Below are 14,976 nucleotides of genomic sequence, written 5' to 3'. Positions count from 1 at the left end.
GTTACAGAACTACATTGGGGATCTGGAAAAGACACAATGGAATAATTTGAGACAGAAAACTTAAACTGACCCTAACAGTAGAAATTAATTCCTTTTAACAGGTTTTTTGTTTTGTTTGAAACAGGGTCTCACTGTGAATGTTGCTCACCTTTAATGAGTTCTGCCTGCCTCTGCCTCCTAAGTACTAGGATTAAAGGTGTTTGCCACCACCCCCAGTTTTATTTAAAACTTTTATAGCCAGGTGGTGGTGAATGCCTTTAATCCCAGCACTCGGGAGGCAGAATCAGGTGGATCTCTGTGAATTTGAGGCCAGCCTGGTCTACAGAGTGAATTCTACAACAGTCAGGGCTATACAGAAGAGACCCTATCTTGAAAAAAAATTATAAAAATCATATTGTAGCCACATAGGTAGTATACACCTCTAGTCCCAGCATTTGGGAGGCTGAGAAAGGAAAATTGTGAATTTGAATCTAGCCTGGGCTACACAATGAGATTATAATAAATTATAATATTTCATATCTTCAGGATAGTATTCCATATTTCTAATAAAAGCATTTTACATTTTTAAATAAAATTCATTACAATAAGGAAGTTTCAGGTCAATTTTTATATTATGTGTGTATGTAGATATGTTGGCATATACATATAATAGCATACTTATGGAGGTCAGAGGACAACTTTCTGAAGTAAGTTGTCTCCTTCCACCATGTGGATCCCAGGGATTGAACTTAGGCTACCCCTTATCAATTCCCTTTTTTTTTTTGGTTTTTTGAGACAGGGTTTCTCTGTGTAGCTTTGTGCCTTTCCTGGAACTCATTCTGTAGCCCAAGCTGGCCTCGAACTCAGAGATCCACCTGGATCTGCCTCCCGAGTGCTGGGATGAAAAGCGTGCGCCACCACCGCCCGACCCCTTATCAGTTCCTTAACACACGGAATTCCCTTCATGTATTGTCTTGTGTTAGTATTTAAAGGCAAAAACTACATGATTGTATATCCAAAGAGTATTTGTCAAAATTCAATGCCTATTCTTTGTTAAAATGTTGAGAAACAGAAAGAGGTAAAGAATGCATTGACAACTAAAGTATGTCATAAACTTAAAGCTGCGGATACAGCTCAGTGGTAAAGTGAGTTCAGGGTCCTGAGCCTGATCCCCTAAATGGCAGCATTGCAGTTAATTTAATGGGAAGCATTAAATGGGATAAAATACCTAATATTTACTGTTCTTTTGGAATATTAACTAATATAATTAATTGGTAAGAAGAAACAGAATATTGTTTTGAAAAGAAAATAGCAAGGACCTAGAAAGGTTCTTGTTATATTATTAAGTAAAAAAGGAAAGGTCAACATCCATGGGTGAGCATTTTAATAAATCTTGGTGTTGTGTTTAGTGCTAGTAACTTCCTTACTAAGAAGCTCTGGTTATCTCCAGTTTAGTGGCATTGAATGCTTGGTATGTGAGAAGAGACAAGTGTTACATTTCTTTTTCTTTTTTTTTTTTTAATATTTAGAAAGTTTTGTTAAATTAATTACTTTTCTATTTTAAAGAGTAAACAGTAAGTGGGCCCTCAGTTTTTCATACTTCCTGCTCCTGCTGCTCTAACAGAATGAGTCAGTTGTGACCATTTTAGATTATATGAGAGGAGTTGAGGAAGGTGGAGTTTGATTGCCAGTTTGGGAGTAGTCTAGATGTATAGAGGACATGAGAAGGGAGGATGAAAGGCTAGCTGCTTTTTAAAATCATAACGTGGAACCTCACCGCTCAATTCATGCCATCTGCCTATTTCTAAAGTTTGGCAGAAAGATCTGAAGTCATTGATGATTTGTCACTTTAGGACCTGTGGCTGAGGAGATAAGAGGGAATGAATGAACGTATCATATGTTAATTTCATATAGAAAGTTTCTCTAGTCTGATGGCTTTTTAGGATTTGGGGAGATTTCAGCCTAGGGCTTTCTATAACATTGCCATTATTATCGCCATCATTATTATTTATTATCTGTTTGTATTTAAAATTATGTATTTTTTTTTCATTTGTTTGTGTGGTTTATTTTTTCTTTTTCACCCTATTGGAATGGGTCTTCCAGGGCAGTATTTGTTGTACAGCAGTAGAAAAGTCATTATGAAGACATTTAGGAATTGGTTAGAAGTGGACTTTAGGGAGAGAATGTTTTGATTAAACTCATTCAAACCAATTTGTCTTTTAGTCTGACCAAGGACATGACTGGAAAGGAAGATGTATACCGAGGCCCAGCCATCAGGGCTCTCTGCAGAATCACAGATGTAAGTTCTCTTTGTTTTAGTGGGTTGGTAAAGGATCTCTGTAGTTAGCAAGCAGATCTAGTAGACTCCCAGGTCTGACTTGGTGAATCTTCAGTGTGAAGAGAGGTTTTGTAACTCCAGTATTTTCTCCCATCAGCTTGTTTTTCCTTTTATTTATAGTAGTCTGTTCTTTTCTGTTTGCTCTCATGAACTGTTATACTTGGGTATATCATACATAGGAAGCAAAAACCCATTCCATTTTAGCTTTTTACAGAAGCTTTATTGTAGGGCTCAGATCTCTCAGAATCTGAGATATACTTTAAACAAGTTATAAAAGCAGAGAATAGGGCATCTGTCAGGAAATCAGCAGTGAGGTTTCCCTTGTCACAGTAGTGGTCCATCACTTAACAGTGATGCAGATACTTGAAGAGAGATATGTGACTAGCCACCAGAAAGCCAGTAGATTATGTCTGCCGGGCCTGAATCATTTGTTTACTCTAATATAGTCTGTTCTATGTGGAGAGGTGAGATTATATAGACTGTTAGGCTGTCTCTTCTAGGAACCCTGAGTAGGAAAAGTTAAAGGGTCGAGTTAGCCAGGCAGATTGGATAATAGCTTCAGATTTATGCTTGGGTCTATCTCTGTGTGTTGCAATCTTCTCGAGGTTTGTAATTTCTTCTCAGACAGAATCTTTAACTTGCTACATAGGTCAGACTAGCCTTGAATTCATAATCCTTCTGTCTCAGGCTTCTGAGTGCTAAAATTAAAGGTGTGTATCACCATACCTCATTCACATTTTATAATTTGATCCAGATCAAATTGGAAATCTTATAAATCTAAATCCTAGAAGAAATAATATAAACAGCTTGATTTGTTTTTGCTATCCTATTATTTTGTTGTGGTTTTCATTTTAATATTCTTAGTATAAGACTTGGAACTATTATTGCTAGCAGTAAAATTCTTTTTAATCTCAATATTGGTCTTTGTATGTTTATTCATTTGTATCTGCCACTACCCTTCCAGGACAAAAAGCTTTTTCCATGTTAAAGTTTAAAACAACCTTAGTTCCAGAAGATTCTATGCTAAGGGCTTGCTATAGCAGGATATTACACATTTAATTTCCTATGTTTTAAAATAATCAGAAATTACATTTGATGAATAGGATTGTTCAAGATATAGAACATGTACTTTTCATATAGAAATATCTAACCATCTTCAAGATTTCAAAAGGAGCCTCCACTGCCATATAGGAATTGCTTTTTCTTTTCTTTCTTTTTAGGGGGAGACAGAGTCTTAACTAGTTTGCTCAGGCTGGCCTTAAACATACTTACTCTCTCTCTCTTTCTCTCTCTCTCTCTCTCTACGTGTGTGTAGCTTGTACTGGATTGTTGGAATTCTTCTCTCTAGAATATTATTACTATATAATCTTTTACTGCAAAATGAATATTTATATAGAACACATATATGGCCAGTTTTTGTACATTTTTTTCTGTGGGTGGTAATTTTACATGAATGATTTTAACAACTTTTTCTTTTTTGATGTTATTAGGGAACAATGTTGCAAGCTATTGAAAGATACATGAAGCAGGCCATTGTGGATAAAGTCTCCAGTGTATCCAGTTCAGCACTTGTATCTTCTTTAGTAAGTGATGAATGAGGCAGCTGTTTGTTTCTTATGCATGGTCTAGGTTCTAGTTAAAAAATAAATTATCTCTGTTGTTCTCTCACAAGAGAAACAGTTAAAAATGTGTGTACATCCTGTTACTTTATCCAACTGTGTTTTATTTGGAAGAACACTGAGCAGTTTTAATGGGCAGTAAAAACTTGAACTTCCCGTGTTTTGAAGGTTTGGGAACCTGACAACTGTGTACTTTGTAAAGGTGGTGAGTTAGATAAGAGTAATGGACAGGGGAGACCAGTGCTGACTTACATTCTTCCTTTGTGCTCCACGGGTTTACCTCCTGCCTCTTTGTCCTTAGCTCCCCTTGGTGTCCTGTATCTGTCTGTCCTTTAAAGTCTCCCTTACCACTTCTGAATTTCCTTGCAAGAAGTGGCTTTTTGATTCAGTAATAGCTTTTTTTCTCCTTTCATCAAAACAAAATTATTCATTAAAATTACACATTGCATTTGATTAAAATCAAAAAACGTGGGACTTGGGAGACAGCTTGGTTGATGAGATGCTTACCAGTAAGCACGAGGACTTGAGTTAGAGTCTCAGAACCACAGAAAAAGACATGTGTGGGGCACGTGCTTATAATCCCAGCTCTAGAAGGTGGAGACAGGCAGATTCCTGCAGCTCACCAGCTAGCCAGCCTAGACAGTTGTTAGGCCTCAGGTCCCAGTGAGAGACCTTGCTTCAAAAAACAAGTTTGACCTCTAGCCTCTGTACATATGTGCACACCCACTCACAACATCCCACTCCCATGAACAAACATACTTACCCACACATGCATACAAATCATTAGAGCATTGAAATCATAACAGTGCCTGATTCTAGGATGTCATGGATAAGGTTTAGATCAAGGAGTATGTTCTACTGTATCTCTTTCTTCCAGGAGAATTTCCTGGGTTAAAGTTTAATTTGATTGACATCATTTCAATACCATTCTGTTTGGTGCTTCTGGTTCTTGCCCTTTTGTTGCTTTCATTAGCTTGCCTCTTCCAGCTCACAAAGATGTCGGTGTCCATTACCTTGCAAAAAATTACACTGTACAGTTGCCCTAGGAATAGAGACCTCGTAGACTTCAAAAGCAACAATATTTTCAGTGTTTGGGAAATGTCTTTTAGTGATTTTGTAGAAAATTTAACTCACGTTTCTAATGTCTAATGATCATGCATTATATATTCTCCCTTTTCTCTTAATTAGCACATGATGAAGATAAGCTATGATGTGGTTAAACGATGGATAAATGAAGCCCAAGAAGCTGCATCAAGTGACAATATTATGGTGCAGGTACTATCTTTGAATCTTGTCATCTTATGTTTCAGGACAAAGTATTGATTATCCAGTATTAAAGGCAAATTTTTGACATATTAATCCACTTACTAGTCACATTATCAAGTAGGTATCTACTAATTTTGATTCTTTCCATTGGCTTTTAAGTCTTTGGTAGAAGATAGATTACCTCCAGTAAGAGTGTTCAGGGAAGTAGAAAGATATGCTTATTCAAAGGGATTCCCAATGCATTCTGGTCCTTTACTTGAAAATAATTTGTGTAAAGGAAACTCTGTTTCTTAGGCATTGATGATAGATGTTGTAAAAATAGTCATTTTTTTTAATGTATAAAACATGAAGAAATTTTATCAAAGATCTTAAGATATTTATTAAGCTATTATCAAAAGGAATATGATCAATTTTTTGACTGGTGGTTTTATGTGAAATCTCTATATGTTTGAGAAAGTATTAGTATTTATAGCTTCTTATATTAGCATATTTAATAATGTGAAAAACAGTCATTTTTCTATTCAAAGACACCCATTGATCTACTTCTGATCATTGTACTTTTATACAAAGGGTCAGGATGATGACACTCTCCTAGCCTACTTTAGGAGATTAATCCTGTGCTAAGGTGGTGACAGATTTAAAGCCACTTGAAGGGGCCTTGAACCAGATACAGTGGCATGTACTTACAGTCCCAGCACTTAGGAGGCTGAGGTAGGAGGACCGCTTGAGCTTATGAGTTTGAGACCAGCCTGGGAAATTCAGCAAAACCCTGTCTATAAATAAATAAGGAAGTAAATCTGTGATGCTGGCAAAACCTTAGATCTGAGGGTGTGAGCCAGTGTTGAGCCCACTAGATCTAGCTTCAGGTTGTATGCAACCCTTCTTACTTGTCTACTCTGAATTTATAATTTCTGAAGTAAGTTAGACTCTTTGCTAGTGTTCCCTGTGTTGAGTTCCATATCAAAAGATACTGTGTTGTGTCCATTTGACTTGCATACCTCTTTTTGAAACTCTTTTGTCTAGTTCCATGCAGTTGTCTTTCCTGTGGGTGTCTTGTCATCATCCTAAGCTCATGGTGCATTTTTTCTTCTTCTTAGTACCACGCATTGGGAGTGCTTTATCACCTTAGGAAGAATGATCGGCTCGCTGTCTCCAAGATGTTAAATAAGTTCACCAAGTGTGGTCTCAAATCACAGTTTGCATATTGTATGCTGATTCGAATTGCTAGTCGCCTACTGAAAGAAAGTGAGGATGGGTAAGTATCCTAAATTGAGTTGGTTTCAATTTACAAGTTAATGTACCTTAGAATGTATTTCCTTTATGAATATTTTTAGGGAAGCACTGACTTTACAGATAAGTTTAATGTTTTCCAAATTAAAAAGGAATTGAGGATTCTAAGTAACAATTTTTTTTTACTTTAATGTATGTATATATGTATGTATGTATATATATGTAGTATATATAGTAATTATTAATATACCTACAAACTGATAGTGGACAAAAATACTATAGATCATAAGTTGTACAGATGATTGAACATGATAGCTAGGAGGGACATTAAGAATCTTGGGTGCCGGGCGGTGGTGGTGCACGACTTTAATCTCAGCATTCAGGAGGCAGAGCCAGGTGGATCTCTGAGGTCAAGGCCAGCCTGGTCTACGGAATGAGATCCAGGACAGGCACCAAAACTACACAGAGAAACCTTGTCTTGGAAAAAAAAAAAAAGTCTTGTATTTTTATAAGAGAGAATGTTGAAATACTAAATTGAATGGTTTGCCCAAGGTCACTGTGTAAGTATAAATTATACATGGACTTAGCAGTAATACTGTAGCAGTCCTAGAGGTTAGGGGGAGTACAGAAGGTAGGGATCTTTTAAGGTATAGCAAACCTGGAGCAAAGAAGCATCCGTATCCCAAATGGCTGTGGCTTTCCCTTTTTAACTTATAGACAGGATCTCTCCAGGCTGTCCTCTCTTGCCTCAGCCTCCCTAGTGCTGGGATTACAGGCATATACTACTACTTGGCCAGTTATGGCTTAATTTTAAAGTAGATTTCTCTTTTGATTGTTAACACCAAGATCTCTAGACTAGTTGAATATCAAAGCATTGTGAGAAGGGAAGCTTAATAATCTGTCTTGCAGGTCAGTTGTGAATGTAGCATGCTGAATTTGATTAAAACCTGAACAGTTGAGCCCTAGGTTAGCTACTGGCTTCTCATAACAGAAAGAACTTGCTATTTTCTTGTTTTAAGTATTATTTTATATCAGTCTGTACTATACTTTCATAAGCAGTGCTTGAGTTTAACAGTCAAAGAGGACAAAGAGGCAAGAACAGTGTGACTTTAATGAAGAAAAAGTATTAGAAACAGATTTACTGATGACCAAGTGTTGGGAGTTAGTTAATAGCGACTTTAGTAACAGTTTCTGAAAGGATGATAAACGGCACTGGTTGCGGCGTGTGGAAAGGTCACGGTCACAACAGAACCCAGTGTTAGTTTTCAGAACTTTATTAGGAGGGAAAGGGGGGAAGGGGAAAGAGGAGAGCCAGACCTGGAGAGAGAGAGAAAGATGGTGGGAGGGGGGAGCAGAGAGAGAAGATGGGGTCTGTGTCTGACTTTTTAAGGCACGTACATAGTTGCCAGCACACACTGATGACACAAGACGCAAGACCCCAAACTGCGCATGTGCGGGAGTGAGGGCAAGATCCTAACAGTTTCACCATAGAGGGTTACTTTCTCTAATTATGGTAGATGCACTTTCTCGTGGAAGTGCTTTTTGTTAGTTGAGATTGACTTTACAGCTTTTATAACTTTTGGAACCAGGTCTAGTAATCTTTTTTTTTTTTTTTGGTTTTTTCGAGACAGGGTTTCTCTGTGTAGCTTTGCGCCTTTCCTGGAACTTACTTGGTAGCTCAGGCTGGCCTCGAACTCATAGAGATCCACCTGGCTCTGCCTCCTGAGTGCTGGGATTAAAGGCGTGCGCCACCACCGCCCGGCTCAGGTCTAGTAATCTTGACAGTTTCCTATTCTTTTAACTTTAAAGACATGTTTAAACATCATAGATGGAATGGTTATGCTTTTAGATGTGATACATCCGACTAGAATTTGATCCTGGGAGTAACTGATTCTTTTGACTTAAACAGCTTAATATCTCTAGAACTTAGTTACCTTAACTGTGAAACCACCCAAGTCCAATTGGGTGAACAAATGAGTTGTACAGGATTATGGGTGGGAGGTCACTTACAGGAGCAGAAATGACTCCAAGACAACTGCATCACCTAAGCCCACACCAGCATGGCTGACGGCTCACAAAAACTGGGAAACCTGGAGCACACTGCACAGCCTGCAGGCAGCTCAACAGGTTGGAGAGTGTCCTTTCCAAGTGCCTCTTGTCTAAACCTCTTCCTGGTAGCTCTGCTGGTTTCTGCTTCTTCCAGGCAGCTGGTTGGTCTCAGATACTTCTTTGTAGCTTTTCTCCTCTGAGAGTTTTCTCTGTAGCTCAAATTATCTAAGTCTTCTTTGCAGCTGTGTTCCCATTAGTTAATCTGGCAGAGAGTGGCCTAGAGAATCTGGTCAGTTTTAGGAACTTCCTGAAGCTATTTTGAGTTATTTACCTTCTTGCTTAAGGAGCTTCCCTGCAGGATGGAATGTTTCAATATTGAAGGAGACCCTTAACATGACATTCCACCTCTTTTGGCTTTTACATTCTTCCCACTCCCTCTTCTATAATAATCTCTGAGCTTTGGAGTGGGTGACTATCGATCTCCACCATAGAAATAGGCCGCCATGGCATAGTAATAGTCGCTTGTTCTCAGGAGCTTCACCAGTGGTTATGAGTTGAGGCTGACAACAGTGATCTATCTATAAACACACATGTTTAGAAGGCTGTTAGACAGGCATATCACATCCATCTAGAAAAACCATAGAATTTGCTTCCTTATTAGGACCTATTCCTAGCTACAAATTTTTGTTCTGGCCTTACAGTTTCAGATGTGAACTCTCTTTTGTGGAGTGGGCCTTAAATCAACTGGAAAGCTGTTAGTCTTACCCACAATAGCCAAGCCACTATTGCACAAGCAGGCTGATCCTCTCTAGCATATTGGTATTTCAACACCTAGGGTTTATAGCCAAGCATGAGCACCAGCCAGCAGGGTGGAAGTTTCCTATTCAGTCTCAGCTTAATTCTTCCATTTCTATAGTCAAAGCATGTACATATGTTATCTTCAGTAATAGGGTCTTACCATCTAGTTCTGGGATATAGCCAACAACAGTAGCAATAGCCTTTATGGTTTGTGAGGCCTCAGGGGCTTCCCTAGCCAACAACTCACAGGGAGGTAGCCCACCCCTGGCACTAGGGTTTTCATTTAGTAACCTTATAGACTCTGAAAGTGTCCATTTTTACCCATGTAGACTACCTTTTGACTCTGTTTCCCTTTCAATTAACCCAACCTTGGTAGGGTGGAAAGGTAGGTAGAAGTATCCTTACACCTGGTTGTCTCTCCAATGGCTTTCCAAATCTGCAAAACACTCAGAGGTCAGCATTGTGTCATCTATAAAATAAAACCTTCTCCAGAGGATGGGCAGGACAGGGCAGCATGCCCAGCTACCATCCTATAACAATAGTGGAGTTACACAGATAACCTTGGGGAAGCACCATCAAAGTGCTTTGTGATCTGTTCTGAGCAAGTGTCAGCTGACCCCAGAAGTTTGCAACTAAGAAGATACTAAAGGAGAACATAGCAACTTCTAATACAGCATGGAAAAGTTCTATCCATTTGTGTCAGTTGCTTTCTCCACAGATCAAAGTTGGATACAAAGCATGGATAGGAGGTGCTAACTTAATTTGTTCTTAATGGTCAGACCTTCTCCACTGGGCCTCCCCACATTTCCCTATACCTGATTAACTCAGTGGGCCTGACTTAATCTGCTTAAACCTACCACCCAAGGCCAAAGGGGACTGTAGTCTTGCTCTCCCCTGCTGTACCTGTTGGCTTCTTGGGTCAGATAGGACCTGGGCTGACACTGTGAATGTAGCTGTAGCTTTTGGGTTCCCCATTCACAACATCTGGCTGTTGCGGTAGTTCCCAAATGGGCAAACCATCTCTACTCCTAGCATAACCTTTTGCTGGAGGGGAAATGTACCCTTCTTAGTCTAAGGTTATGATCACCTGTGGTGGTATTTTACTTGTACTGAAATGTGATTTTAATTGTATGTTAATAAATAAAGTTGCCTGGGGGTCAGAGTTTTAGAGCCATAGCAAGTGCGTGGCGGTGGTGGCGCACGCCTTTAAGGACCCGGAGGGCGGTACATACAGGCAGTGACAAGGTAGTCACGTGTTTAAGTTTACAACCAATGAGAAGGCAGAACAGCTAGACTATAAAAAGACATACACACAGGAAGTAGGCCCCTTTTTCAAAGAGCTCTCTTGGCTGAAGCAGGATTGCTGAAGCAGGAAGGGGTAAGGCTCTTAGTTCTGACCTCTTGGCTTTCTTCTCTGAATCGGCTCTGTGTTTCTTATTTAATAAGACAGTTGGTTACATCTACATTTGGCGCCCAACGTGACAAGAATCCATTAAAAACCGCTTAACTTGGCTTGGCGGCAGGTCCGGTTTCCCGCCAGGGCGGCCGGCTCCCTAGCCCGGGCCCAGGTCGGCTTGGCCTCAGGCCGGACCAACCTTGAGCTACTTGCTTAAAGCCAGTGCTACAAACAACTCAGGCCTGCCCTGCCGAACAGGGCCCCTGCCTGTAAAGCCAACACACGTGGTTGGAGCTTAAGGTAGCCAGAGCCAAGGCTTGACTAAGCTCAAGAGGGAACACGTGGCTGGATTCAAGCTCTTAGGCAGAACTTGCCACTACGGTTCTTGCGCGCGCTCTCTCTCTCTGTCTCTCTCTCTGTCTCTCTCTCTCTCTCTCTCTCTCTCTCTCTCTCTCTCTCTCTCTCTCTCTCTCTTTCAAGACAGGGTTTCTCTGTGTAGCTTTGCTCCTTCCCTGGAACTCACTTGGTAGCCCAGGCTGGCCTCAAACTCACAGAGATCCGCCTGTCTCTGCCTCCCGAGTGCTGGGATTAAAGGCGTGTGCCACCACCGCCCGGCTTGCTATGGCTCTAAAACTCTGACCCCCAGGCAACTTTATTTATTAACATACAATTAAAATCACATTTCAATACAAGTAAAATACCACCACAATCACCCATGGAACAGGCTTGATTATCTTCACCTGTATTATTCTATCTTCTGGGGACTGCTCCTCAGGCTTCAAAGCTTTCCAGAAGCTCCTTAGCACAGAATTTGGCATTCCATCAATTCTTACTTAGGAACCCCAGCTTGACCTCTTCTTCTGCTTTATCATTTTCTCCTTTATCTCCTTTAGGTTGCTCTCACTTTACAGACACTCTTTACATGCTGGTCTGTCACTGAGATCTGCCAAAGCTTTTCCTACTTCTAAAGACTTGCCCCACCAACAGGCTCAGCAAAGCCAGTAAAGCTCCACGCCAGCCTTGAGGCCCCTGCTGGATCAACCTTTTCTTTAACTTCTCTGTGAACACAGTTCTATCTGGTCCAGTGAACTGGGCTTCAAACACAGTTTCTCTTATTCCTAGTTCCCTTAATAGCATCTGCCTGTCCTCTATGGTCCTCCAGTCCCTGATATTTATGGGGGCTTCAGATGGGGATAACCAAGTGTTTCTAATGGCTTTAATAAGCCAGCCCATCAGGGACTGACTTCCTTCATATTGTACAGGTTATGCAGCCCTTGCCTTAAAGGGGGATGGGTAATTACATGACTCAGTTTTTCTGCCTCTACAACAGTCAGACTGATCCAATATGCTCCCATGTCCCACAGCCTCACAAGCCATGCTGTGACAGGCTCTTTCATTGCTTGTTAAAAAGTCTAACCAAATTCTAGAAGTTCAAGTGCTGAGTATTTCCTGATCTCCCTAGTTTCTTTCCTTTCTTTTTTTTTTTTTAAAAAGATTTATTTATTTATTATGTATATAGTGTTCTGTCTGCATGTATGCCTGCATGCCAGAAGAGGGTGCCAGATCTCATTACAGATGGTTGTTAGCCACCATGTGGGTGCTGGGAATTGAGCTCAGGTCCTCTAGAAGAACAGCCAGTGCTCTTAACTACTGAGCCATCTCTCCAGCCCCCCCCCCTTTTTCCCAAAAGGTGACTTTTTTTAAAATTTTATTTATTTATTATGTATACAGTGTTCTGCCTGCATGTCAGAAGAGGGCACCAGATCTCATTATGGATGGTTGGGAGCCACCATATGGTTGTTGGGAATTGAACTCAGGACCTCTGGAAGAGCAGCCAGTGCTCTTAACCGCTGAGCCATCTCTCCAGCCCCTCCCTAGTTTCTTTTACCAGACTATTGTAAAGGCCCCTGTTGGAGCCCATTTTTCCTAGTGGCTTTACCCAGCAGGTCTGCATGAAGAGGATGATTGGACCACGGGCCTGAGTACAGGTGTCTGAGATGGTCTGCACTTGGCTGTGCTGCAGGGAGGTCTTTTGCTCCACCCCTTGGCATTCCTTTAAATACCCTAGGGCAGAGACAGTCGGGACCGATGGATTAGGATCCAGGTCCTTTCAAAGCTATCCTGTATTTTCTATCTTTTTCTTTCCCCTCTATACTTCTAACTAATATTTCCTGCTGCTTCTACTCAAGAATACTCTGGGGAAATGTGGGGGTAAGGGATGGTCCTCCACAGACCCCCCCCCCATCTTTATGTTGGGTTACAGATTTTCTCTCTTTTCCTATTAAAGGTCAGACCCTTGAGGTGTCTTCTATTACCTTTACCATGTTCTCCTCTTCTTCACTTTCTGAATCTTCCTTGGTTCTTGGATCCCACAAGGGTATTTGTGCATGAATGTAACTTGTACTCTCTTTTCCTTCTGGCCCCCAAACCTTAAGCAGCAAGCCAACACCTCCATCTTGTTTTCTTGTTTATCTAATTGACTTGCTCAATCAGAGGCTAACATAGAAGATGCTAGTTGCATCTCCCTGTCTTGTTGCAGTTGCTCCTTTACACAAATTCCTGCTTTACACAAACAACTTCCTATTTAGCTGCCATCTTGGCCTCAGATACATTTCTAATTTCACACAACAGAGGCCAGGCAACTTCAGCTGCTGCTTGCTGACAGTGTCAACCTTGTCTACTAATCTCCAAGACTTTAAAATTTTCTCTAAACCTTAAATTGTTTTCAGGGCATCTCCATATTCATATTCACAGCCTACTCATCAAGCAGACATGCCATTCCATACCACACAGATGAAGACTGCCATCTGGGATCCCTCCCACAGACACTCCTAATCCTAATGGCTTAGCCTTAGTTGCATGCCTCACTACCCTGCAAGAACCATACAGCTGCTGTCATAGTACAAAGGTACAGTAACACACACTAAAAAAGAAAGGAAAACTATCAGAATTTCCTCTGGGGATGCTCCTCCCTCAGGCTTCTCAGCCTCGGTTACATGCCTCTCTACCCTTAGCCTGGGTCCTGTACTCACTCCTTCCCAACTCATCTTTTGTTCTTTGATGTCTCTGTTTGGGTGCCAATTGTGTTATGTGACAAAACTTTTCCTGGGGAGACATGAACAGATGTCTACTCATTCCCGATAGGAAACCGACAACAGACCGTATAGGTACAACCAAAGTCCATCTTGGTAGGCCAGTGAGTTTTATTGGGGTTACTTACAGGAATATGAGTGGGAGGTTACTTACAGGATCAGAAATGACTCAAAGACAGCTGCATCTCCAAAGCCTTTCCTAATCAATGTATTTATTCCAGGACAGTGAGGGACACTGTCTCAGAAAAATCCACAGATGGCACTTGACAAATGGTACCTGAAGTTGTTCTCTGGCTGCTACACACATGAACTTGCACCTACATACACTACACACTCATACTCCCCTATACACTTGAACTTATAAAAAATGTAAAGCAACTATTATAAAAATGTTTAAAGATTTAGTGGACAAAATGTGTAAATGGGTAAAAAATTTCACAAACCAGTAGAGACTTGGGAAAAAAATTGAATCGAAATACAATATCAGAAATAAAAATGTATTTGAAGGACTCAATGGTAAATTAATTACAGTGGGAAAGAGATTAGAGAATTTGAGGACAGCTCAGTGGAAACTGCCTAAGCTGAAATATAGGAGGAAAATAAGGGGAAAATGAATAGACTATTGAAGCCTGGGGAAAAACATCATAGTCTAATGTACCTGCAGTGTGACTCTGAAAGAGAAAAGGAAGTGGGGAAAGTGAGTTTTTGAAGAGACAAAAGTCAACTGCAGACCCGGGCAGACAAGGGAGCTCAGGTAGAATGACTAAGAAGGATCTACAGCTAGTCTCATGGAAGAAAGCTAAAAAGTCAGGAACCAAAGAGAGCACAGCATGTTAGAGTCAAGGAGATGAGTAAGAGTAACCATTGCTGTGATGGGTCTTCATCATTGTCAGTTTGACTGGGTTTAGATCACCTAGGAGACACACCTCTGGGGGTGTCTTTGAGGACATTTTAGAGAGGTTTAACTTTGTAGAGGGAAGACCTAGCCTGAATGTGGGCTGGGGTTCCCAACTGAATAAAAGGTCAGAAGGAGAGTGTGCGCTGGCGTCGTGTTCATCTGATCTTGGTAGGAATGTTTCCAGCTGCTGATACTCCTGCTGCCGCAGCTGATCCTCTTTCACTGTCATGCTGAACTGTGAGCCAGGGTTAACCCTTTGCGTTTGGTTTGTCGGAAGAAGTAAGCAATAAGAAAATAACTGACGTAGAAAA

The 14,976-nt window shown here is 40.7% G+C and overlaps 1 protein-coding gene across 1 annotated transcript in view; it reads left to right on the top strand.

The window, feature by feature from the left end:
- Copg2 (COPI coat complex subunit gamma 2) overlaps nt 1-14,976 on the top strand; it is a 123,040-nt gene that overhangs the window by 29,907 nt on the left and 78,157 nt on the right. Inside the window, exons 6-9 of the mRNA XM_059257519.1 lie at nt 2,203-2,278; nt 3,808-3,900; nt 5,125-5,211; nt 6,300-6,457. Of these exons, the coding sequence (XP_059113502.1) occupies nt 2,203-2,278; nt 3,808-3,900; nt 5,125-5,211; nt 6,300-6,457 (414 nt within the window). The remainder of the gene's footprint in view (nt 1-2,202; nt 2,279-3,807; nt 3,901-5,124; nt 5,212-6,299; nt 6,458-14,976) is intronic.

This window comes from Peromyscus eremicus, chromosome 3 (genome assembly GCF_949786415.1).
Source record: "Peromyscus eremicus chromosome 3, PerEre_H2_v1, whole genome shotgun sequence".
Classification (NCBI taxonomy): Eukaryota; Metazoa; Chordata; class Mammalia; order Rodentia; family Cricetidae; genus Peromyscus; species Peromyscus eremicus.
Note: the sequence above shows the minus strand (reverse complement) of the source record. Positions and strands in the feature narration are given on the sequence as shown.